The 27,782-nt window shown below is 39.8% G+C and overlaps 1 protein-coding gene across 2 annotated transcripts in view; it reads left to right on the top strand.

Moving 5' to 3' along the window:
• LOC133463243 (cGMP-dependent protein kinase 1) overlaps window positions 1-27,782 on the top strand; it is a 104,022-nt gene that overhangs the window by 74,762 nt on the left and 1,478 nt on the right. For both annotated transcript variants that reach the window (XM_061744663.1, XM_061744662.1), the window contains exons 5-15: window positions 4,032-4,095; window positions 6,631-6,708; window positions 7,854-7,948; window positions 18,794-18,859; window positions 20,480-20,554; window positions 24,228-24,324; window positions 24,460-24,599; window positions 26,399-26,488; window positions 26,732-26,873; window positions 27,253-27,416; window positions 27,626-27,748. In XM_061744663.1, the coding sequence (XP_061600647.1) occupies window positions 4,032-4,095; window positions 6,631-6,708; window positions 7,854-7,948; window positions 18,794-18,859; window positions 20,480-20,554; window positions 24,228-24,324; window positions 24,460-24,599; window positions 26,399-26,488; window positions 26,732-26,873; window positions 27,253-27,416; window positions 27,626-27,748 (1,134 nt within the window). The remainder of the gene's footprint in view (window positions 1-4,031; window positions 4,096-6,630; window positions 6,709-7,853; window positions 7,949-18,793; window positions 18,860-20,479; window positions 20,555-24,227; window positions 24,325-24,459; window positions 24,600-26,398; window positions 26,489-26,731; window positions 26,874-27,252; window positions 27,417-27,625; window positions 27,749-27,782) is intronic.

Here is a 27,782-nt window from a genome sequence, read left to right as displayed (position 1 = left end):
TCGTTTGTTCCTTCGTCTTTAATTATGAGAAAACCACACTCTGGGATGGTAAGTCCAGCTACCTGTATGTCAAGCTCAACATAACCTAAGTATGGCATCGGTAACTTGTTTGCAGCTGTTAACTTGAGCCATTTAGCAGTGCAGTGCATGTCATTTTCTTCTCCATGGAGGTGGTCTCTGAAGAAACCTTCTGTCAAAGTGCTAACATTACTTCCTGTGTCTAAAAGGCATCTCAGCGGGACACCATCTATCTGAATGTCTACCTCGGGACACTCGCCTACAGCATTTTTAAAAAAACGCTCTTTGGTTAAAGTGTCTGCTGAGCCTTCTGACTTGCCTCGCATTGCCCGGCTCATAGCAATGGAGGGATCTCGTTTCCCTGTGTTGCAGGAGAAGAGGTAACACTGGGCTTGCTCTCTTGTCTATGCGGTGTAGTGCAATGTCTAGCAATATGCCCCACCCCTTCACAGCGTAAACAGATTGGCTGACCATCGCTTGTGTACTTAGGCTGCACTTTGGGTCTACTACCCTTATTAACAACACCTGTACTGCGATTCTGGGTAGTGAGCTCACGAACTGCATTGGTTAGCTCACCAATAGCTTTACCCTGCTGTGCGATTATCTTCACTACTTCCTGCAAGGTCAGTCTCAAGTCAGTTGGTGAGTCAGTGGTCTGTTGTGTCATCTCACTGGGACTAGCACCGACTAAATTTCTGCTTCTCGCTACATTTGAGCTCTGAGGACGGTCTTCCAGAGCCCACAAAATTGCTTCTTCACGGACCTCAAACAAACTAGACCGCGGTTTCCCTCTAACGAGCCTTCGGAGTTCGCGTCGGAGGGCGGAGTCACGCACACCTTCAATGAACTGGTCTCTAAGTGCTAACTGTGCGTCAGCTACTGCATCAGAGGACTGTTGAAGGGCGGAGTTAAGCAGCTGCGAGAGTGCATGGGAGTAATCTCTTAGGTCCTCTCCCTCTAACTGTCTACGGGCATAGAACGCATGCAACAGTTGTGGGGTGCTGCGCTTTTCCCTGAAGGCTCCCCTAAGGCAAGTGAATAGGTCACTGGGTTCCCACACCTGTCCCCCCATACACAACTTGACTTCTTCTAAGGCTGCACCTCTTAACAGTGAAAGGACAAAATCTGCTTGATCCTGATTGCGGAAACCCCTTGCTCTCATCGCCCTCTCTACTTCCTCTATGAACTCATCAACAGTGTAAATATCTTTACCTGGTTCACCACTAAATGGTACAATGTGTTTTTCTCTTGGAATATAAACAACAGATCTTGTTTGAAGATCACCCAAATTGGCAATACTGGACAAAACTTCACTATGTTTCTTACTCAATTCCAGGACTTGTGACTGCAGCTGCTGTACCAAAGGGTTACCTTCATCACCCTGCACAGAAGCAGTGGCGCTGTCCACCTCCTCGTCACTGGACGCTCCAGGAGCAGCCGCTCCCCTGTCTTCTTTTGACATTTTGAAAAATCTTATTGCAGGAAAATAACAGTTCAAGTTCAATGTCTCTGAGACGGGACACCAGGCGATCAGCTCCTCCAGCGATCCACGTCAGCGATGCAGACGCTCCTCTCGTCCTGGATCACCAGCCCGCACAGCAACTTCAGCACCACGCGCTGGTCCAGTCTTCACCACTACTGTTGTTTGTTTGCTCTAAGTAGTTTCTCTATCTGACTAAAATCTCAAAATTAAACAGGGTATCCCACTTCTGACACCAATTAGTGTGGCCAGGTCAATGAGGGAGGAGACCGGACACAAAAATATTTTTTTAGTAGGATCTTTATTACCCCGACTGCCCTCAAACGAGCACAGTATTAATTTTCTAATTTTGAGAGAAATGTTCTTTGTAACAGTCAAAATAAAAAATGAAAATAAGTTCTTTCTTGTCTCTCTGAATATCTCAGTCTCAAATAAGCAAAACCAATGAAACAAAATAAAAACAAATCAAAACCAAACACTAACAAACAACAGTAGTGGCCTATTCCTAGGTAAACAGGAAATAAAATAAATTAATTAACATGAATAAATTTTTAAGCCACTCTCCTCATCTTATCAGACACATTTTACAATACATATAAAGTTTTAGCTCTGTAAACTTCATGAAATAATTTAATCAACACCATGAATTAACTTTAATGTACATTCTTAAATATCTCAGTGCAAAATATACTTTTAAATGACCTTTAATGAACTTGTACATTCAAAACCCAAAATGTCCTCACTTACTCTAACTTGTAGTTTCAGAGCCTCATCCTGCATCTGGATGCAGCTCACACGGCTCTGTCTCCCCTCTACATGGGTAACACAACATATAGCTTTATAAACAGCCTTTAACACTGAAATTAAAAACTAACTAATATTTCAGGCCATTTTGTGCCACTTACGCTGACCCGTGGTCGTCTATGGCGGCTCCCGACACCGTGGACACAATACATGAAACCCCGACCGACGAGAAGTAAACAAGACGTTCTCAGTCACACACACTCGTCAGACAGCTCAATTACCGGTCCACTCCAACTCTTTCACTCTGTCACGTATTTCCTCTGTGATAACAGGTTTTCACGGCTCAAACCCATCACACACTCTCACAGACAAGAAATACACCTCTGCCATTGTTTGCATTAGAAAGACGACGATTCGCGGGCTTTGACGGTTCGCGGGCATTTACGTCTCGCAGGCATTCAGGTCTCGCGTGACTTCCTGGTTCTCACAGGATTCTCAACCTGGCTGGCCTTAAAGTGACAGTACACATTTTATTAGGGCTCAGCTACACAAAAAACACAGTAACCCCTGTTCACTTGGCTACATAAATATTTGTAAAAACTTTTTTTTAATCTACATTTTCCATAATATCCCAGCTCTTTCTGATTAGGGACTGTTGATACAAATCAGTCAGACACAAACAGTTTAAGGAGAGCCCATCTTGAATTTCATTTAGTTTTTGGAAACACCTTATACATCAATGGTTTGCCTCTTGCAGGTGATTTTCCTTCCTGGTTGTTCCAGCCACTCACGCTCACACAGTCACAGATGGTATATGCTCCAGCCCAGGATGAGATGGGTATAGAAAATAGAGAGAGAGAGAACGACGAATTTCAAATAATGTTTTTTTATACACCTTGTGAGACTCAGACATCATCCTGCACTGTCTGAGTCCCAGAGAGCTTTATGGTCCAGGCCTGATGGCTGGACATACTTTGATAACAAAGATCCTAGATGTCAAGAGACAACTGGGCTTGCTTGTTGGTCCTGAAGGTGGTTATAGTCAGTGGTAGATTATGTTCCATTACTGACTTATTTCATGGATTTTAAGGTGTGATAAGTCTTAATAGTTCAGACTGCATACAAAATAGTGTGGAAATCCATTTTTATTTACATAAAATGTGAAAAATTATTATTTTATTAAAACACACGTTTAAATATATGACATTTAAAGGAGCTTGAGGCCGGATTGTGGCAAGATTTATGAAAAAAATCTGTATACATTTTAAGTTTTCTAGTAATAATGTCAGATGAAGCGTTCCAAACCCAAAAGAATGAGCCCTCTAGTGTATCTCTCCTTTGCCTTGAACAGGCTGTGTGCTGCAAAATGTGCTGCAATTCGGTCCCGAATTTCCCACGCTGTCCTGCGGATGTGACGTCACATGACGCTGCATGCACGTTCTACCCGTTCTCCTGTGCCGGCTTCACTGTTGGCTGCAGTACCCCCGACGGCCGTCGTGGTGAAGGGTGGCGCTAGAGAGTCTCATTTCTTAAAAGGAGCCTCATGCTCCTTTAACTACAAACACTATCTTAATGAGGATTGAATATTTGCATATCAGTCTAGGGCTTGCTGATAAAGCCAACACCCAGTCTTTTTTGTTCTTTTTTTGTTGTTCTTTTTTTTTAAGACAGCTTTTAACAGCGAGTAGCTACAATGTTTTCTACTGCAACTTAGGCGTTAACATGACTGTTTCAGTCAGATATATTGACACATCACCAGATTCAAAACTCCCTTTTCTTTCTCTTGCAGTGTTCCCACATTCCACGGCCTACAGGAAGACATCCAGAGCAAGCTGGCTGATGTCCTCGAGGAGGTTTGTTGCATCTGGACCCTGAAATAGACCAGCTGTTACATTACCATACATACATCCTTGCTTTATATCACACTCAGTAAAGGAAGCCAGAAGGAGAATGACTGCACATTCTGTGGGTTCAGTGGAAGCAAAAGTTATTGCTTCAAACTAAAAGGCCCACTTATTAAGCAACAGCTCACAAACCTGATCAGGAATTCAGTGCACTGCAGCCAGAAGCCTTTTCAGCTTTCAAGCAGGGTAAATCAAGCAAGATGAAGCACATTGTTATGCATTTATGCTATTATGCAGTGCTGAAGTTTATCATCCATTATGATTTAAATGTTACCATGGTGACCTGCATTTAACAAGCTATTTTTAGAGTTTAACGTTAAAGAAAAAAAAGGTTTACATTTTTGCTTTACATTATTCACTGTGAAAAGTGGAACTTCCCAATCATTCCCACCAATAATTTTAACATTTACCTGAAACAGCCTTGCAATTCCTGATCTGACTTTGAGTGGGCACAAGTCATCCAACAGGTGTAAGTTGGCAAAGCAAAACAGTCTTTTGTTTTAGGACCTCTTGGTTTGCAGAGGACAAACTAGGATTCTTCTCATCTTTGGAAAAAAAAATTTTTTATAGTGCCTAGAGGAAGTATATATTCATTGGAAAAGCAGCAGACCAGCCTTGAGTGCATCTGCAGATGGAAAGAGAGAAGGCCTGCGGGCAGACACTTGAGATAGGATTAATTTGTGTATACATTGATTTCTGAGTGCTAACGGCATTGAGATATACACAAGTTATCCGTAAGGCATTAACATCAACAAAGTGCAGAGCTGAATATATCAAGGTTTTCTACTATTTAAAAAGATAAGTTTAGCATCCAATTTTCAGTTAGCTGGTTTCCTGTTAGGAAGTGTATACACACACACACACACACACACACACACACACACACACACACACACACACACACACACACACACACACACACACACACATACACACATATAAATAAATAAATAAATAAACTAAATAGACTGATTTCTTTATAATGCACAAAAGTTAAAACAAAAAAAAAGCAAAACAAAACAAAGAAACCTCTGTCTCTGGGAAGGACCCACTGTTTCAAGTCCAGAATTATAACAAGTTCACTTAGACAAAGGAATTGAGTGAGGCATGAGCACAAAAAGAATAACTACATGCGTACCCATCCTTTACAGCGAAGAACAACTCTAGCAACTCTAGCATCTGTTCTTTCCTAATGCTAAATTTTAACTTGAAATAAAACACAAACTTTTTAAATTTGAGTCATTTAAGATGTAAGTGTTTTTCTTGAAAATCAAATTAAGAGTGTTAAAAAAAAATGTCTGTGAACATTTTTCCCACAAAAAGGTTTTTGGCGAATTTAGAAAAAAATAAACTTTAATTTGTGTAACCAAACTCAGATGGTAGTGCTGCATATTTTAAAATTTACTGTAAATCTTAAAAAAAAAATCTTTTAAGCATGCTTGAGAATCAGCACTGAATGATGATAAATTAAGCATCAGATCTACATCACAGTGCTAACGACATACTGCTTTTTTGCACAACGGATGACAGAAAAACACCACACTGCTTGGTGTAGGGTGTAGGAAACCTTTCCTGGTCAAATAGTATGATAATATAATGAAATGTCAAATCTGAGTCACTGAGTGGGAATCTACGTTTTGATCCTTCAGCAAATACCGACTTTTGTACATCAGTGAGACACACTGTCTGGTGGAGTTTTTAGTGTTCAAATCTTATTAAATCTTATTAAAATATAGTTATATTTACTTTACCGTACATGACTCTAACCTGTGTGCCAGTGTATTTCATACCCCACTTTCAAAGCTGTTCATCACATATCTGCAAGTGCAAGAGCATTTTACTATCTATGTGGGTGTCAGCCATATGTTTGAATGATGACCAGTCCAGAGCCTGTTGCACGCTGTGATAACTTCCAGGTGCCACGTCCCCGGACAGAACCGCTAAGGATATAGAAAACAGATTGATGGCTGCATATCCTGTTTTCACGCCACTCTCGGGAAGGAGCTGTGATTTTCCTTTCATATGAGATGGTGTAGCTTTCATTTATTAAATTATTTTCTCTACACGTGTCCTCATATTAAAGGTTGCAGAGCGTGTCAAAGCAGGCCGTGGGTGGAAGGCAGCATAACAGCTCACCGCTCTGCGGTTTCAACAAGAGAACATGTCTAATTTTGATTTATTTCACTGCACCCAATTCCGTTTTACTCCCCCCTTAAGAGTGCTTAGAGACGGCCTCACACACAAAATGAGAAAAAGAGACAAAATAATTACAATTAGCCTTAATAACGCTTCTCCTTCTTTGGTCTCCTCTTGTGTGTGTGTGTGTGTGTGTGTGTGTGTGTGTGTGTGTGTGTGTGTGTGTGTGTGTGTGTGTGTGTGTGTGTGTGTGTGTGTGTGCGTGTGTGTGTGTGTGTGTGTGTGTGTGTGTGTGTGTGTGTGTGTGTGTGTGTGTGTGTGTGTGTGTGTTTTATTCCCTTCTGACAGACACATTATGAAGATGGAGAGTACATCATCAGACAAGGGGCCAGAGGAGACACCTTCTTCATTATCAGTAAGGGAAAGGTGAGGACAGAACCGCAAGGCTGCAACGCCAAAATGATCCTCATCACAAGGCAGAGCATCTTGGCACACACAAGAAAAAGACCCGTCTTTGAAGCAAAGAGGTGGTATTTTGGGGTAGATGTTGGGCCGCCATCAATCATCCTGTCTGGTTCAGCTTCTCTCGCAGGAGCAAAGGGGGTGGTCTAGAGAAGGGAGTCGCTTTGATTTTTCCTTACAGTAATCAACGTTTGCATTCACGGGTATATAGTCTCATGGCTGATGGGGGGCCTTTCACACACTTATTGCCTGTGGTTTTTTCCTTCTTTTTCTTTCTGCCGGTTATCATGTTCAACACGCCTTCCCCACACTTCTGACAAAACTTGATTCCAGTCTATTTACATTTCCCTGTCGTGACCGTTCCCTTCTGTTTCTTGACTGACCTTGAAATTTAAAAAAAGGTGGATGTTGTATGCTTTATCACCAATGTTCAAAGTAGGGAATAGATACTTTATTTTGCCTCTTGTTTCACTTCAGTTAGATGTAAGCCACCTCACATTTACAGTTAATTGATCCCTTTGTGAATAATTGATATTTTTTTACTAAATCAAAACTTTTGTGCTCTTTGGTTGAGTATGTTTAGCTCATATACTTCCTCTCCTGCATCCTCTCTGCTAAATCATGTTTATACACGACTGTGAATAATTGCACTGTCAATCAGCGTGTGCTGCTGGATACACTGCTACACCTAATGGATCAAGACAAGACCCTTCTTTAGGCCAAAAGATTGTCTCTATCAATTTCCTGTATAAATCTCCTCAAGTGTCATTTCTTTGATTTGTAAAGAGCTCGAGCACAGCAGAGTGCCATCACTGGCATGTTATCTGGCTAATGAAGTGGTCAGCAGTGCACTCAGGTCCTGCATATTGCCAGTCACCTGTTTGTGAAAGATTATGCACAGAAATATCCATCACTGAAGCAATCCCTTTCGCGTGTACTCATGTGATTAATTTGTCAGCTTGACGGATAATTTGTCACTTCATGGCAAAAAAATTAATCCTCGTCACCTTTTTTTTCACTTGCTACACATCTTTCTTCAGCTTTGCTTTATTCTCTTCATGCCACATTACTATAATTATTATACATTTTTTTCTTTCTTCTTTTGGCAGGTTAATGTGACCAGGGAGGACTTGCCCAATGGCGAGCCTGTGTACCTGCGCACCCTCGGAAAGGGAGACTGGTTCGGAGAGAAAGCCCTGCAAGGGTAAGATTGTTCCTCATAACCTTGTCCCTTCTCGTTTAAATCCTCTGTTTTCCATTCTTTCCAAACTATCCCAGTAACCACTCATCTCTCATTTCTAGAAGACTTCAGCCCTGACCAATTGTTTCTTTTTTCTTTTTTTGTTGTTGCTGCAACTCACTTTTCCTGACAGCTGCGATCACTTCCTAAATGTTTGAAACCGCTTAAAGTCAGACACACTCTCTGTTTCACAAGTTGAAACAGAGAAGTTGTTTTGCATAACAAAACTGTGAAGTTGTAGACTATTTTTGAAGCTTTAAGCTTGAAAAATATCCTCTTTTTTGTCAGTAACAGCTCCACAACTGTAAGACCCACTGAGCAGGGCTCTGGTGAGATGCATGGGAGATTAACCTGCTGAATGCATTCTCATCATGATCCAGCGACGTTTTAACTTACTTTAACTTCAATTGGACATCAGAAAGCAAACATCATCATTCTAAAAGCTGCATTAAAACTATTTTTTCTCCTAGTCTGCAAAGTTTTCTGCAATACAATAAGACACAACCAAAATTGCATCCCTTTTTGTCACAGCCTTTTTATTATGAATTTTCTAATCTTTAAAACCTTTTGAAAAATGTTGTTAGTTGGGTTTTTCAGATGAGACATTCATTTAAAATGGCGTAAGTGTATTATATCTTTCTTAAGCAACGACGTTTACATTTGAACTTGTGAACAAGAGTTTGAACTGTCAAAGAAATCCATTATTTATCCTCCAGCTCAAAATACGTTTTGATCAAATTTCCCAAAGAGCGTTTTAAGACGATTGCTTATATAATCATAGTGGCTTCTGTATAAACACCATAACTATTTAAAAATGCCGCTATTTAACCTCAAGCCTTTCTGGCAAAATATACAAATGAGAGCATGATTATTGCACTCCTCTTGTTTTTTGTTTTTTTTTTATATAAAAAAATGTTCATGAAGTGCCAGCCAGTTTTACACGGATAAAGAAACCACAGGGAATAAGTCATTGAAGTTTTGTATTTGATGGTTACATATTGAATTCCATTAACTTCAGTCACACAATAATGTAACAGCCTTTTAGCTTTCCTTTTTACATTATTTCTTGCCTGTCAGAGTATTTTAATAGCAAGGAAACCATTTGGGCTGTCACTGGCAGATATTACCAATTTTCACAGCTTCTTTTTGTCTTGTGCTTATGTTGTCAGAGATACACCAGAGATTTGCTGATAAAAGCCAAGATTTGTCAACATTATACATCATACACATGTGCTATATAAGCTTGTATCAATGACTCCTATTCTTGCTGTGAAGAATTTTGAAGTAAATGTTTTACACAATCCCAAATCAGACGGACAGTCAGTAGAATGTACAAACACTGGGATTTTACGCAGGTTTTTAAGTTTAATTTCTTTGCAGATAGAATTAATACAAATGAATATTATGTGACTTTTTATTGTCAGCTTCATTTAACTTATTCATATACATTCATTTCTGCATTTTAAGCCTACAACACATTGACAAAAAGGTGGCATGGGGCAATTTAGAAGTAGAAAAGGAATAAAATACATATTAATCATGTTATTTCAACCAAGTCATATCCAAAGTTGATTTTCTGCAAGCTGGTTGATTCATTTTGCAGAAGACATGGGCAGAAGATCTATAGTTTGTTAAGAAATGTATGAGGAGTGTTAAAAAACAAAGTTATTCAGTGAAACATTGCAAGGAATCAGTGTATTTCGTCGTCTAGAGTACGGTGCATAGTATCATTCAGTGATTCAAGGAATCTGGAGGAAGTTTGTGATCTGTTACCCCTCAGATATTGCTGCTTCAAGAACCGTCACTCATCACCATACAGCAACCACATGGGCTACACTCAAAAACACCACGTTATTGCTAAAAAAGAAGCCTTATCACACCTCGTCCAGATGTGGCATCAGTGTGTCTGTCCTTTGATGCATCTGGAATGGATAACTGCAAAGTGGAAGCATCTGTTGCGGTCAGAAAAATGATCATTGACAGGTATTTCTTTGTTTGTTTTTTTCTTTTCATTTTGGGTTGTTGTTTTTTTTCAAAGATATTGGCACTACGTCTTTGAAACTAGACGTAGCGCTGGCACATCTAAATGTGCTTTGAAGGTACGTCCCGCTACCATCCGTTGGGGCTTATTCGATATGCCCCTAAGTCTTGAGGAGCCAATCAAATCCAGCTGTTCTTGTAGGGAGAGTCTCTGAGTGGGCTCATCATGATGATAAGAGAGTGGTGACAATCTGGATGTAAGCAGTGTAGATGGCTGCAGTTGAGGATCAACGTCCGTTTGAATCTGCCTTGGCATCAACAGTTAAAGATTCAGACTCATCAATGATTGAGACTTTGGAGACGGCACTCAAATCGTTCTTTTGCAAAGTAGATGTGTTTGCTGTTTTGCTGCGGGCTACGGCGAAAGTTTAATTTACTATTCTACAGAACTCCCGTTTACTCATTTTCGTCCCTGTTGCTGCAATTAGTCATAGCACTAACCAACTGTGTGCTAAGGTGGTTTGATAAGCAACCTTTGGTGGTGCCCCTTATGGAGAGGCCCTATGGATCATTTTCAGACCCTACATCCTTCTAGATGTGTGGGTTTGATCCATCCACTGTGTTCTCTGGGCCAAGTTAGTCACAACACATTTCACCCTGCAGTGCCATCTAAATATCAACTACTAAAACAAACTCTTAAACTTAAAGAACATTGCACACAAATATTTCACATAGCTACTGGAATCAGAGACCTGTGCTCTGAACGGATATTTTTACCCTGCTGTTTGTTCTGCCTTTTCATGACTGTGCCTCTCCAAAGAAAATGTATTATTCAAACAGAGGGAGTGCAGAGGCAGAAATATTCTCAAGTGTATTATGTCTGTAAAGGGTCAGGTGGAATCAGAAGATATGCAGTCATGCACACACATTTGAATATTTGCATGCCTATAGCCAAAAATATGAACATGAAAATAAGTGGGGATGTCGCCATCCTGTGGCCATTACGTGTAATAGTTGCAACAAACGAGGCTTCAAACATTTATCACTTTAAAACACAAACATATGATAAACGGAAGCAAAGCAGCAGCACAAGGAACATAAATCCTGGTTTGTATTGTTCAAATAAAATCATGTTCATTTTCAAAAGAGATACCGGCACTACAGGATGTAACGATCAGGCAACAGCTGGAGCTGCACAGATGGCTGGGCTTTCCACATATGTTCAAACTAATGACCATAGGATATAAAAGATGACAGAACATTAACATGTATGTGGGCCCTGTCAGGCAGGGGAAGCTTGATCTAGGGGTAGTGGGAGGAGCATGTTGTTCTAACCAGAAATGTGATCATTTGACATTAATTAGGTGCAAAAATACCTTGTTTGATGAATGAGAGGATGACACAAAGTACATTTTTTCACTGTCTTGAGTCACTCTACTGGTTTTTGTTTTGAAGTGCTTGAATAATCAAGGAATTCAGCGCTTTATTGAAACTGCTGTTGAGCTTACTGTAGAAAATAAGAAAATAACAGTCAATAAGTCAATAACCCCATCTTCTTAAAAGCATCGGTACGAGATTGATATAGATACAAAGCATTTTTCACACATCTTTGAGTGTTTCCACATAATTGTATATTTACATTTGTAGTGTATCTCTATCAAAAAAGAAAAAAAAACAAGATAACTGAAGTAGTGTACAATTCTGAGAGCTCTTAAAAGCATCTTCAAGGACATCTCATGCTTTGTCTAATCAAGGAAACCCAGTCATTTGTTCAAGAAGCACTGCTCCCTCCCAGTTGCCTACTTTGCATTGTTTCCATTCACCCCTTTTGTCTTGGAGTGTCTTTAGGGAAAGAAGCTTATTCAACTACACCTTTGATGGTGAAGCATGTCTCACAAATTTAAATGCTGCAGGAGCTGGCCATCTTCATGGCAGGCTTTTGATCAGGGGGCTCTTCTGCCTGGTCATCTTTCTAATTAGGAGTTAGTTATGTGTCTCCTTGCTCATGAAACTCAATAACCCCTTCTCAAAGGCTACTCCATCCATCTGAAGGTGCTGTCTTTGATCTGTAAGGACAACATATTTACAAATCAAAGTCCGTCCTCCTGCTTGCCATAATGATTTGTTGGAGCCTAAGTGTGGTGCTGGTGTGTGATGTTTGTGTATTTAAACTGCCAGTACAGTATTGGATTACATGTTTTCTCTTGAGGCTCTGTGATCATGGCACTGAACACTACTGTTCTGGATGTACATGCCGGTAGGCTCATGTTCCAGGAAAAGATGTGCTTCCACGTCGATATGCTGCTTGGAAGTTGCCAACAACATATCCGATGATGCATTCTTCTGGTCATGGAGAAGTGTAAACTTTTAAGCGTCGAGTCCATTTAGTGCAGAGAGTTTATGTGCCGTGACCTCTTTGGCTGAGTGGACTTTGTCTGTGCTTGTGGGGATGTTCCAGACTTGAGGCGAAGTTAAAAAAAAAGACAGAAATGTGATACATGTCAGTCCTTTAGGCCAGCATTAGCCCTCTGTCAAATGACAGCTATTGTCCCAGTTAGTGTAATATGTTGCCTAGTAAAGACCCATACGAATACATTTCAATTCTAAATGTTCATTGTGAATCATTAACCAGAATCTAATGGTTAATAAGCAGTATCTCATACATAACTGATTATCTTCTGTCGTTGAAAAGTTACAGCGAAAAATGTGCTTATTTTCTTGCCCTTTTCCACTACCGGTAAATTGTATATGGTGTTGGGTCTGGGTTGTTGTAGTGCCAGTTTATTTTGTAGACTGCATAGATTAAAATGTACATGGTCATCATGTTGTCAGCCATTGTTTTGGGGATGTTTTAGCACATGGAGTTCAGGGAGGTCTGGCTCTGATCCCATTAGATACTGGCAAGCCAATCACAACACAGCCATGTCCCGATGCTTATCCTTATGTAAATATCTCTTTATTCAAAATGGGACAATGACTCATGAAAACGGTCCTCATTCCCTAGTAAGTACGCTGTGAAACTACTGATTAAGACCATGAATTTCTTAAGAAACTGCTAACATATGAAGGAAGCTGCAGAGTCCTGTTTCTTTCTGTTATTTATTGCCTACCCACATATCTCTGTTCAGGGTCACAGAGGGTTCAGCAGGGCCATTGCTGGGCAACTCATAGGCAAACAACCTGCCTCTGCGACCTCCTGTGGTCGTCCATCCATCCATCCATCCATCCATCCATCCATCCATCCATCCATCCATCCATCCATCCATCCATCCATCCATCCATCCATCCATCCATCCATCCATCCATCCATCCATCCATCCATCCATCCATCCATCCATCCATCCATCCATCCATCCATCCATCCATCCATGATAAAAACAATCTATCTAAATCACAAACCCCTCAATAATAATGCACTGATATCTTCTTTTTACATAAGGGTTATTATTTTCAATTTATCTATGTGATATTTAAAACTTTCTTTTTCTTCTTACTCCATGTTTTGCCCCTGCTGCTTGTTTTTATTGATTTTATGTAAAGCACTTTGAACTATAACTCATAACATGAAATGTGCTTCATAAAATAAGTCTTACTTACTTATTTACTTACTTTACTTGAGTTGTGCCATAATTTCAATTTTCATTAATTGTAAAAAAAAAAAAAAAATTGGCACAAATTTCTTTACTTGCCTTTTTATAAGAGATTAAGCTTGTGCCATCTCTGGAGCTGAAGATGGACTCCTGTTGTCTCTTTGACTGAAAGTATGATAAATGAAAGTCCAACCATGTATAGTACTTCGGCAAGATGGTAACTAAAGATCCTCTGCCTGCATTTTTCTTTCGGAGAGACCTGATTTTTTGGTCAATTCCTTTTCTTTTTATTTTAGTAATCAGTATTACACATTAACCTAATCAACAATGAAAGATAGCAAAGGCTGAAATCTTTGCTCACTCTTTTTTTGCCCTCTTTATGTTTGTTAGCTTCAACATTAAAGGAGCATGAGGCTCCTTTTAAGAAATGAGCCGTTGGGGGTACTGCAGCCAACAGTGAAGCCGGCACGGGAGAACGGGGAGAACGTGCATGCAGCGTCATGTGACGTCACATCCGCAGGACAGCGCGGGAAAATCGGGACCGAATTGCAGCACATTTTGCAGCACACAGCCTGTTCAAGGCAAAGGAGAGATACACTAGAGGGCTCATTCTTTTGGGTTTGGAACGCTTCATCTGACATTATTACTAGAAAACTTAAAACGTATACGGATTTTTTTCATAAATCCTGCCACAATCCGGCCTCAAGCTCCTTTAAGCATGCTCAACAGCATTGGGTTAAGTCCGTGGGCCCAAACGTTTTGTTTGCTCTTAGTCCATGAGTTATCATTTGTGTCTCACAGGCTGTGGAAAAACCTCAACAACATGCTCCCTAGTGACTGTGTCATCATGCTCTACATACTGATGGGGAAAAGATGGATTTCTCAGGATTCTTAATAAAACTCTTGAGAATTAAACATTTTCAGCAACCAGTATGAGTAAATACCAGCCAGGGCGAAAGTCATCCTGCGTGTAGTCTGGGGCATCTCTAATTGTGACCATTGAGAGATCGAGTGACCATCATTCCTCTCTCAGTGTACCATCCAGGTATTTGGAGTGTACCGTATGACAACAGGATTGACAGCATTTACACATTTATACACTGAAATTACAAAAAACAAGTGCAAAAGTGTCCAAGTTGAAATAGAGCACCTCATGGAGGACCTGAATTTTAAAACCTTTTTTATTTTATTTTTAATTTTCAGATTGCTAGATACACACTGTCATCATTCAGCATTTCTGCAAACAGAAGTTTCCATTCATGAAACCCACTTGCAATGGAGCCTGTCTTTTATAAATCTCTCTGCAAACAAGCTTCATCATCTCCATTGCAAATGGGAATTAAATTTTGTACAAATGTAACATTCATCCCAACGTTCAGTGCTGTACATCAGTGCTGAAGGCAGTGCTGGTGTTCTTTAGCCCTCAGGCTGCTAATGTTACCCCTGTTATAAGGTCTGTGCCCTTCACAAAACGTATTTGCCAGCGGAGCTCACTAATGGATGACATGGCATGGGGCCGTAGCAAAAGCTTAGCCAGCACCAACAAGTTTGCACTGTGGCTCTGAATTTTTATATTTTACAAGAGTTTCTTAAACTGGTTTTTCTGCTGCACCAGACGACGCGGAGTTAATTGATCTGGACACGGCTGTGTTGGGATATCCTGTCCTTTCACTCCCAGTCTTATTTGACATCTCATTTTTATATTCCCATCAATATCCTCTGTATATTTCTTTTCATTGGCTGTTAAATACATTACGTAATCAAACCACTACAGTCAGTACACTACAGCGGAAAAAAAGAGAGATCTAAAGTTTGGATTTTTTTTAGATCAGTATGTTGTTCAACTAGATCCCATTTTGCCTTTTTTAATTGAAAGCACACACAGTTCTTGCATACAATGTGCAGTTTTGAACGTGGAGTATTTCAACACTGTCTCTCACTGGCTAATTTAGTTTTTTGTTTTGTCAGAACCACAGGAGGGATCGCAGGGCTGCAAAGTGGTTTCAGCCTTGTCTATCTATAATCCATAAACTAACACAAAATTTCACAATTGCGTACCAGTGTGTCAGACTCATCTGTCAACTGCACATCTGGGCAGAGATTTTAAAGTGTGACATACCAAAAATACAAACCAACACAAAAGCTATATTTTCAAGCAGGCAACAAAAATAAATCCAATTTTGTTGATGTTTGGCAACCTCAGACATGTGAGACTTTCCACATTTTTTTTTTTTTTATTAGAACAACAAAACATGGAACAAAACATAACTTGTGAAATGTAATACATCTACCAAAAGAATGTGTGAAGATAACAAGAGTGGTATTCCAATTTCTATTTTTTTTATGAATCATAAAGAAGAGCAAAGAAGAGCTCATAGCATAAGAATACTAAATAAATAAATAACTTATAAGAACATTAAACGGAAGATTTTAATGTTCTTATAAATGAGGTTCTTAGCAATATAAGAACACATTCCCCATCAAGACCTTCAGACATGGGAATATATATAACTTTATTCAAACTGAGGGAAAATACTTATTTTCAGTTAGCATCCTGTATAGATGGAGATGGCTGTGCTGTAGTGGGTGGCTGTATATTGATTCCCATTCCCAAAATGTCAAACTGTCTCAGTGGGCAGGAGACTGAACTCCCACTCCGATTGCCACTGCCACTCACCATGCCAGTCCCAAAGATGGATTAATGAGGAGGGTTTTGTCAGGAACCTAATCCAACATAAAAATCCTTTGTCCTTTGACGTTATTATCACCATGACACCATGACACCTTCATACCTGCATCAACTCTGTTCAGGGTCACGGGAAGCTCGAGCTCATCCCAGAATATCCCGCATAAGGAAATAAGAGTAAATAAAAAGGTTAAAACAACAACATTACACATGGAAACCTAAAGTTAACTGTTCAGTATCCAGGCTGCAGCCATGCTCCTCCGCAGTAGCACGTCTATATTTACACCATGGATTTGGGGTCATACTTCAAGAATTTCTTGGGTCTTACAAAGTTTAACTAAGTTCTCAGATGGAAACAACATTCCCGTTGTCATGGTTACTCCTTACAACAGATGTTGAAAAGTGACAAAACTAATCAGCAGGAAACCCTGAAGCTCTATAGCATTCAAACTCTTGTGAAATGCGTTTTATTTAATTATTTATTTTCCAAAAGAAGTGTTTTAGTTCAAAGAAAAGCCATAAATCTCAAGAAAATACAAGAAATAAATCCAAGAACACCTAACTAGGCATGTTGGCATATTTGTCTGCAAGAAGCCATGGTATGGAAGTAGAAAAATCCAAACAGGATCTTTAATTGCCTTTGAGAAACTGGCCCGTGGCCCTCTGTGTGTGGATTTTTGGCCTTGACTCTCACGGCCTGTCTTGCTCTTACCCCGGCCCTGACCCTGGCTAAACCTCCCTCGCTGCAGTCCCACTCTCATCCTCCGCACGATATTTCCATAACCCCCTTCCCAGGACACCAGATCACTGTCCAATTACTATGTTCACCGTGACTATCTACTGGAAATCGAAACCATAGGCTCCTGTGTAAGTCCAAAGGACATTCCAGGCGCAGCTGCTTTGAGTGTGCCTGTGTAAGTGTGCGTATGTGTCTGTTTGCCAATACATTTCTTCTTGTGCCTCGATTAACAAGTGCAGAGCCATCATGGATGACTTTGGCTCAACAGGGTACAAATGAATCCCACTGACGGATACTGTTTCGGGATTTGGTTTCATATAGAACAAATGAGTGCCAGGGCACCACAAAGTTGTTTTCCTCAGCCACAGTCGGGCAGTAGGGGGCCAGGTGGAGCAGTCCTCTCTCTAACATCAAGCCCTTGAGGTCTCTTAAGGATCATTTATGCTTACATAAACACTATTTTCCTGTAGCTCGATGTGCTACGTTGTTTTGTTGTGTCACCATGGTTAGTGGCAACAGTGTACACTTTCTTTTCTCTGGCGCTGCAGTTCATTATCACTGACAAAAATGTGCGAGAGGTGAATTGAGTGATCTGACATTTGCATAGAAACTTCTCATTTCAAAATGGGATCTTACAGCAGGCATCAACATTTGACATTGTTAAAATGTTTGACCTGGATTTAAACTAGTTATTAATACTATTATTAGGTCTATGTCAGTGGTATTTACCAGAGTTTTGTGCTCAGAGCATGTCTGCCAGCCCCAGAGGCTTTTCAAAGGTGGATTTAACACTGTACGCGTAGACTAGCTAGTGGGATGCGGGGGTTTTCTGTTTTCTGCTTTCGTCTTCAATTCTTAAAATGTATTGTTCCCCCAGGGGCTGTGACCTTTATTAACAGGGGTCAACAGAAAAAGATAGGCAGAGTGTGTGTGCATTTGAGAGTGTACCAGAAAAAGAGGGCTTGCGCTTGTGTGTGTTTGGATGAGGGGAAAGAAGAGGGTGTTGACCTGGCACGAGGAGGAATTGTCACCTAAGTTCATTGAAATAGGTTGCCATATGTCTGTGGGATCAGAGCCGACACAGAAGGCGATTGTCAGCTACTGTAGTACTTCAGTTAAACTCATTTCAGTCTCTTTTTTCTTTTTTTAATCAAGTGAATAGCCTATTTATTTGAGTTTTTTATCGGCTTCCATCTGGATACTGAATTCAGGAAATTAGCAGAACATTTTTCCTTTTTGAATTTTTCAAGAATATAGAGCACAAATCACCCTCCTTATGGGATATTCCTGGAAAATTGTTCTGCCTTTTTTGCATTTCTTAAGCTTATATTAGAGTGGATGCCATCACACTTTGGCTGGAGATTTGCCCCAAAATACCAGAAAGGTGTCTTTTGCTGGAGGGCGCCTCTTCTCAGCGTGCTGTTCCAGTGTCAGAGCACCGTTTGACTCCATTTCTAGGACATTTTTCATAGTTAAGGATGGAGTCTTGGGACACAGACTCAGAAGATTCATGCGACTGGGGTGACTCTGGAGAGGAATCCTCATCAGAGGAAGACAAACCTGCTGTCAAGTACAATAAAAAAATAATGCCTGTCTTGTACGAATATTATCTGCTGAAAACAACTCTTTCACTGGGTGCCAGTTTCACCTGGAGTGAATGAAGTTACATGAAATAAGATGTTTTATCTGTATCCATCATCGCACCGTGAATGTCGACTTTAGAATAAGTAATAATGGGATGCGATAACAGCTATGTGGTGTTTGAGAACTGATACAGCTATACTAATTATGGTGTCTTATATTAATTTCACCAGGGAGGACATCAGGACAGCCAGCGTCATTGCAGCAGAAGCAGTCACCTGTCTCGTCATTGATCGAGAGTGAGTATTAGTGAAGTTCATCCTGACATAATGTCTTTTTGGCACTGTTGTTTCATGGCTTTTAGCATTACCCGCTCATACAGTAACGAACGTCTGCCAGCCATACCAAACAAATCCAAATACGCCAGATATACAAATATATATATTATATATATACACACATTTACAGTCCGGCCAGCCCGATCTGGTTGTATCTGTATTTTCCTGTCAAATGTGCAAAAAAGCTAACCTTTTGAGAGCTGCACTCACTTTTGCAAGCGATATTTGAGTGTCAGGTTTTAAATCCAGGTTCAATTTAGAGTTTAGGTGAATGCCGAATAAGTGCACGGACTCATCACCACAAAGAAAATAGCACATTTTCACCATGCCAGAGTAAATTCTGCAGTATTTCCACATTGAAATACATTCATAACAGCTTTATACCTAATGAAACCTAATAAAAGTCTATCGGCATCTCAGACTCTAGCATTAAGCAGTGTGGTGAAAATAGACAAGCAGGTGTGTTTGGCGTGGGGAGCGGGGGGTATCATCTTGCCCAGGGCCTCCCTCTAGCCTCAGGGAACAGGCATCAGAGAGGCGAGTAAATGAGTCATCCAGCAAATGTGATTACAACTGCCTGTCATACAAGCAGCTAATACTGTTGCACCTCTCAAAAGGAGCTCATTGTATGTGTCACCTAATGGTCAGTTCTTTTTCCAACCTTTGACCTTCTGCAAGCTTTTTTTTTTTTCATTTTCTGTATGTCCATGGATGCTTTAACATAAAACAGTGCAGCTTAAGTGGAAAGACAAAGATAATAAAGATAATGGCAAGAGCTGTGGGAAAGAAGGGTGTACTCAAAACCAGCAGCAGGCCGTCCCTGACTCAGTTCAAGAGCCACTGTAAGAGGCCAGACACTTAACAAAATCTAGCAGGCATTATCGTTGCTGTAAAAATTATTCCTGATGATACTTCACAGAAAGATAAACTGAAGGACAAGAGTTATGATAGAAAAACTAACTATGTTTCTAATCTCAGCTGCAGCTGTTTTGGATTTTATTTCAGTGGGGTAGAATTTTTCAGATCTTATTATTCTGCACTCCATCATCTTTACTCACACATGTGAGTTTGAAGATTTGTTTGCTGTGAGTTTTCCAATAACGCCATTAAAAAGGAAGAAAATCTTAGCATGAAGTGAATTATCACCAAGCATTTGTGCCTGATAAGGATTTACATAAAACACCAGTGGGTTGTTCGACACTGAGCAAGGCATGTTTTTATTCTATAATTCATTCAGTCAAGAGATCAACACACTTTTCTCAGCGTTTCGTCTCACCTGCAGTCTCTACTCAGTGTTTCACACCTCTTCAGGGAAGCTCCGTCATCTCTCCTGTGATTTTCAGAGCCTTGTTTCTAAAAGCTGGCTCATGAATATTTAATATAACTAGTAGTGTTTTAATGGCAATCTGTAATGCATACAGATTGGCTGCAGGCAACAAATAGCTGCGTGCGCTTTATTCCTTCGTCCCTTAAGCTATTAACTCATCATGTACGTTACAGGAGAATGCATTACTTTAACCTGGAAGGATTGTGAATTTTTGAAATAAAAAAAAAAACAAAAGATTACTATTTGTATTTCAGTTCCTTTAAGCACCTGATTGGAGGTTTGGAGGATGTATCCACTAAAGGCCATGAGGATGCTGATGCCAAAGCAAAGTAAGTGAAATGTGAATCATGAATATGTATTAATAACATCAATACCAATGCACATGGTCTTTCTTGTTTGCAGTTTTCACTCACAGATATAAGCCTTACATAAATATCATGAATGCTCCCGTCAGGTCAGCTGTTGATACTTGGTGCCTTGAGGTGTGTTACATAACATAACAGCAGAGGAAAAAAAATAAAAGCACTTTATTTATTATCACTATGGAAACAGGAACAATTGCAGCGTTAAACGCAGAGTTCACCTTCAGACGGGGATCTTTGAGTTGATTCAGGGATCTGATGCAGTCTGATGCTTAAGTCACTCCGCGTTATTTGGTGAATCAAGGTGAGGAGGGACAAGAACCCAGCGATGAAAGAGTATAGAGGGTTTGATAGTTGGAACTACTTATCTGATATGCAGATAGATGGCTGCAGTGGAGTGAATTTGTGAGAGAATATCATGAGTTGCAGGAATGATAGACTTCTGCATGATGCTGTGAATGTGTGACTGATGAGAGTGTCAACTTTATTTTGCAGTCAGTGCAGTTAGTCATCAAAGAGCACAATGCAATATCATTTATAACATTGGAAAGAGCGAAGAGGAAACTGCATAAATAGGGGTCCAGAAGTTCATAGAAGGCATTCATCCTAGTTTAGGTACCTCTTATACCTCGTTAAAAGTGATGGTGGTTCTGCCAGCTGATGTGAGGAAATGCAGAAACCTGCTTCATGCATTCTTTACTCAGTACCCCCTTTCCCTAGGTGTTTTGGGGACCAAATCTAATTCAATGCAATGCTTTGCATGCTCTGTAACCTATTCATCAGTCCTGTTTTTCTCACAGAACTTTACCCTAAAATAGAACTGCTGTTCCCTCGACTCCTTCCAATCCGTCTCATCAAAGCAGTTTTCTATCTGATTAAGGTAGCTTTCCTCGCTGCATGCTGTCTCGTATCTTGCTGTCAGTCTCTCCCTGGCAGAGCACATTTGTCTCATGGTGAACAGAGCCTGAGTCAAGATCTGAGTGATGGAAACTGCCTCTAATTGGTCACAGCAGATAAGCACATTGCAGCAGTACAGTACCTAGCAAAGTACACCTGTGAGGTCAGCAGGCCTTTCTTCTTCAAAGACACCCTGCTGATGCCGTATGCACACATTGTATTTGATTGTTGTTCTGCTGTTGGGAAGAAAAGCTTTGTGTCTCACAAAGTAGAGCAGATCAACTCACTTGTAACTTCAACTTTTCTATGAAAACTGGCTCGTTAGAATGACAAATTGTTATCGAAAATTTACAGAGATCTCACTCTTTGCTGTTAACTGGCCTTGTTAAAACAAAACAACCCACAAACCTAAGTTTATTATTCTCAAATTAAACAAGTTATTTGTACTGCCCTTTAATCCTTTTTTTATTTTATTTTCTATTATGAAACTGGTATTATTTTTTTTTATTGCTTATCTTCGATTCATTTGTATCCAACATATAACTCTAGCGCAGAAGATTAAAGTGTGGAAGTTCACGAAGAAGCAAACACTTTTAAATAAAAAAGCAGCATTGAAGGAGTGCCAGCTTTAAGGTCAAATGTGTTTTCTTCTGCTCGCTGAGGTCCCTCGAGTCAAACGAGAGCAAGAAGAATGGAAGTGGAGTAAATGAGGATGATTACACACAAACGCACGCACTCGCACACACGCACTCGCACACACACACACACACAAACCGCACATACACTTAGACCCACGGGGATTGCATCATTTTTATGACCTCATCCGTTCAGTGATATAGATTATCACCCTCTTGGGGGCTACTTGACCAGCACTGAAACTGCATTTGATTCCTGGTAATGGATTTTCCAAATAACATGAATAAGTAACATGTTTTTTCAAGTGTAAAGTAAGAGACTTTCAGTAACCAGGATTACCTTTCAGTCATGTGTGCATTTTCATTCAATATCTTTTTAAGGTAATTGTGGTCAAAATCCAACAAGATTTGCTTTTAAATGTCATATTGCAGATTTTGACATCTCATGCTACAGCTGTGGACAGTGTTTACTACTAAAATCCTTACATCATCATTGATTTGTGTCCCTACTGAGATTGATCACAAATCATTGCAGTAGAAAGGCTGGTCTTTTTCACTATCTCACGAAACGTTCAATGTTTCCACAGAAACCATGGGTCAATGCATCCAAAACTAACTTCACACCTAAGGTTCATTTTGTTTTAGCTCTGGGTTACATAGAGTTTTTTCTCAGCAAGTTTTTGTTGTGCCGGTTAATGAATCTACACTGCCATCTGCTGGCCAAGTAACACTACTGTTAAAACTATTTTAAGCGTTTCAGTTCATCCTTTGACTCCTGCTCCTATTCATTCCGATATATTTATGAACATTCCTTTATTAATAGGGCTTGAACAGACATTTATATCATATAGTCTTCACATGCATCTTCTTTGTGTGTAACCTCAAAGTCTTTATCTTTCAACACGACTTTGATGAGATTCCTGCTCAAACAAAGTCATTCGTTCAGTCTTGGTTTCTTCTTTCCGTCATTTTATTGCACAGAGATAATTTTTGGATTTACAGTCTTTTCCGGACCAGCTCAGATGAACAGAGAGAGAGATGAAAGGATCACCTGCAAATGTCACTTGATTACAGTAGGGCCTACGGAGACACAAATAAACCGCGAGTGTCCTAGTAACCAGATGGGTTTCTGAGAAACATTGTGCTCAGTAACCTGCCAACACGTGCCACCACACCTCCCACTGGCATGTGGCTGAAGGGAAAGGTCTTAATTGTTCTGGCATGCAGTCTAACTGATTAGTGAGGTGGCTCCGAAACGAGTGAAATTCCCTTCCCACATCTGCAGTGGCCACATAATCCGAAACAAAGTTCGGCAAAAGTAAGACATTTTATTCAGTCAATTCAAGGCTGGAACAGTATGGCTTAAAATGAGCCATTGTTACTTTTGGGCAAATAAACATAATCCCTGCTGCTGCGTGAAGGAAGTCAACTGACTTATCTAAACAAATCTTTAATGAAGTTTATTTCTTTATTTCATTCCAGTCAGTTGCCTTTTTGGACTGATATTGTGACTGAAAAAGCTTCACGGTGAGCCGATACCTCTGTTCTCAGTGGCCCAAAAATGCCTGTCCAGGCTCAAATCTGCCTTAAGCTCACCAATCCGGAGATTAAGCTGGCGAAACTTTGTGTGGATCAAACAATAACTAGAGAAGACAGGAGGCATCTGAGGATAAGTGATGAACTCATGGAAACAACCTTCACTGCCAGCATGTGCAGCTCAACAATGACATATTGCAGTGTTCAGTAGCAGAGCTGAGGCATGTCTTCACAGCCAAGTGTGTGACAAACATCCCATTTTGTTCTTTCCTGCCAAGACATACTGGGGACAGTTAGTCCGTCTTCAAATAGAGGTCAAAGCGATTTGCCACAGGACTTAACTCTAACACATCCTGTTCACTTGTTGGTATTTATACACTCCACATCCTCAATAACATCCTTGATAGATTACTAAGAGTTAAATCATCTAAGATTTGCAAACACATGAGCTCAGGGAGAAACGGATATTTTGTCTCAGGTTGTTGAAAGTAGATTATCTCTCCTTTCATCCTTCATCTTGACTCTAATCCTTTTCCCATGTTTTCTTTTCCCCCCTTTTCCTGGCACCGCAGGTATGAAGCGGAGAATGCGTTTTTCTTCAGTCTCAACCTGGCTGACTTCAACATCATTGACACTCTTGGAGTCGGTGGCTTTGGACGTGTTGAGTTGGTACGAGATGCCGGACTGCAACATTATAAATGATGTGAACCCAGAACTGGGATTTTATTATCTAGACCAGGTACTGGAGGCGCACATACAGCCCGACCTGTGCATTTGAACCTCTTTCTTTCCCTCTGGCTGCAGGTTCAGCTCAAGAGTGATGAGAACAAGACCTTTGCCATGAAGATCCTGAAGAAGCGGCACATTGTTGACACAAGACAGCAGGAGCACATTCGTTCAGAGAAGCTCATCATGCAAGAGGCCCACTCTGACTTTATTGTTAGGTACACGCCCTTAACAGCTACCTTGAAAAGCACAATGGACTATAAATTGTATAAGCCTGGCATGCCATGAGGATCAACGCTTAATTACCTACGAGTCAAGAGTAGCTGAGCCCTCTGTGGGGCTTGCAGACCTTTTTAATAAAGGTTTCCTATCATATACGATAGCCTGAAGTCACTTTACTTCAGGCTACTGCACCAAAAGTACTTAAACCATTTTAAAGTAAGGCTGACAGCTTGAACATAAGCTTTCTCAGTTTGGGCTGGGTAAGTGTCTAATTTAACTTGTCTCAACATGGCGAAGAACTGCCTGAACAAGTAAAAAAGGAGAGACCTCATAAATACTGGAGACACTTCACAAGTATTAGAAGAATAATGAACTGAAGCCGTGGCGCAGAAGTTAAGGTGAAGCTGTGTTACCAGCAGCAGATCATTCAATACTCGTGCTTGATGTTTCTTATTTTTTGTAATTGTGGTTCTGATTTTACACAGTCAACATCAAAAAATGTTTTAATATAACCGTCCTACATACTACATGAGGGTAGCCTTCAAAATATTCAACAGCTGCTAAAAAATTAACAATATTTGAAGATCAAAACTTGCCAAAGTTCCATGAAGAGAATAATGATGAATTTCCCAGCTCACTTGTCAAATTAACCCAAAATAAATTGGTTGAAATAAAATCAAATTGACTTTGTCACAACTTGTCCTGGCAAGAACCGTTTTGGTGTCTATCTAGTGCCACGTGCAAGTCATGAAAGATGAATGAGGGATCTTTGAAAAAGTACAAGAAAAGATTTTAATTGGCAATGGCTTTATGAATGCAGGCTTATATACTTAAGCATTTAATATAAAAAATAAGAAAAAAAATCACAGGTAGAAATTTTACAACATGACATGTTTCTACTCAAAGAAAAAGGGAAAACTTAACTCTGGCCAACTAGGTCTGGCAAACTAAATTTAATAAAACATATTTTGGAAATATTTTAGATTTTCTTGATGTGCAAAGTGGGCTTCTCTATTTTCTTTTTTTCTTGCATACTTTAAGAGACAAGTTTAGAGGTAATAATTTGCTTGATATTATGAATACATTTTCATCTGGCGACAGTGTTGGCAACTGTAATGTAGATGAAAGGTTTTGGAAAATTACTTTATATAGCCTATAAAGTAGTTTCAGTGTAAAATTGCCAAAACCAACTTTACATTTTTCTAACTTGCAAATTATAAAATTTTAATATGTGTATTCTGATCCTTAAGGGAAGCTTTCATGCTATTTTCCAAATGTGGAAATTTACAGGTGTCGCTTTGCATGTCTGGAACAAATTATTTCAGCTGTTTTCTCTCTCGCTCCATAAACCTCAACTTCAGGAAGCCTGTGGGACTGCAGGATCTGTACTGCCTGTATTTCATACGCGCGTAGCCCCTGCAGGAAATGGCTGTTTGAAAGTAACTGTTGCAACATCAGCTGGTTGGGGAAATAGTTATAAATACATTAAGATCAATATTTGAAACTTTGGCCGTATTAAAAATATGACCTTTCCATATTTTAACATACAATTTAAAACAAAACAAAAAACTTGGTACCACCTTTTCAAAAGCTTGATTTTGATTGCAATTTTTCTATTAAACAATCCAATGCTCAAAATCCACTGATGTACTATAAGATTGCTGATAGAAACAATTACTTTAGATGTAAGAGAACATCTTTTTATTTTGATATTTGATTAACTAAAATGATTTACCCTCCTGTGAATTTCACAGCTATTTGAAATAGCAACAACTACTGTTTTTTTTCCCCTCAGACTATATAGAACCTTCAAAGACAGCAAGTACCTCTACATGTTGATGGAAGCGTGTTTAGGAGGAGAACTGTGGACCATCCTCCGAGACCGGTAAGCTCCATCTCACCAGATCAGACATAGGTCCGTTAAATCAAACCTGTTGATTGGAATGACTATAGTGAGACTGTTTATGCTTACTCTTTTATATTTTGAAATATATAATGTGAAATTGAACGGCGAATCTATAACTGCAGTCAAGCCGATTGGTTGGTAAAAGAAAAGCCATCATTTTCGCTGCCCTGCGTCTTTACTCAGTTTATCTGAAATGTATTGGTCTCTGTTGTCCGTTTGTAGGGGATCTTTCGAGGATTCAACCACCAGGTTTTACACAGCCTGTGTCGTGGAGGCGTTTGCTTACCTGCATTCCAAAGGCATCATCTACAGAGACTTGAAACCAGAGAATCTTATCTTGGACCACAGGGGTTATGCAAAACTGGTAAGAGCTTAATATGTAATCACCGCCCATGTTGACAGGGTTGTCTGGCTTTTCTTTTCTTTTTTTTTTTATACCTGCTTTAATGGTGAAAACAGACAGAAAGGTAATGATATGGTAGTGTTAGACAGAAATATTGAAATGATTTTGAACACACCAGCTGTAAATGTTAGAATTATCACTGAATAAATAAAAACTTTGATTTGTTTTTTTGAGTTTTTTTATTCGTCTACTGACACTGCCTTTTATCATTCCGCCAGAAAAACCACTTTCTTCAGCAACATATTCTGTTTAAGAATATGAGTGAATCAAATTAGGATTTATTTGCTGTGAAATGTATTTAATTTTCAAATTTGACAATAAAAATAATAATTTTCCTTAGGTGGACTTTGGCTTTGCCAAAAAAATCGGGTTTGGGAAGAAAACGTGGACCTTCTGTGGGACACCAGAGTATGTAGCACCGGAGATCATTCTGAACAAGGGCCATGACATTTCAGCCGACTACTGGTCTCTGGGAATCCTCATGTTCGAGCTCTTAACTGGCAGGTACACACAAGCCTGAGCATGTTTGCAAAAAGATGATTATAAAGTATTGTATGCAAAGCCCCACGTTACCTCGCAAACCTCCGTTTGGAAGCCCCATCAGACTCTGAAAAATGTGACAAATTCCAAAGTGACGGTCCAGTGCACAAGCAAATTGTCAACATTAATGCATTTTATAATTAAAGCTAAATTTCTTGGCCTCTGTTGTGCAGTCCTCCATTCTCTGGTCCTGATCCGATGAAAACCTACAACATAATCCTGAGAGGCATTGACATGATTGAATTTCCAAAGAAAATTACCAAAAATGCTGCCAACCTAATCAAGAAGCTATGCAGGTAAGTGCTGGAGGCTCTGTCAGTTTGATTCAGG

The sequence above is a fragment of the Cololabis saira genome, chromosome 17 (assembly GCF_033807715.1).
Source record: "Cololabis saira isolate AMF1-May2022 chromosome 17, fColSai1.1, whole genome shotgun sequence".
NCBI classification, from domain to species: domain Eukaryota; kingdom Metazoa; phylum Chordata; class Actinopteri; order Beloniformes; family Belonidae; genus Cololabis; species Cololabis saira.
Note: the sequence above shows the minus strand (reverse complement) of the source record. Positions and strands in the feature narration are given on the sequence as shown.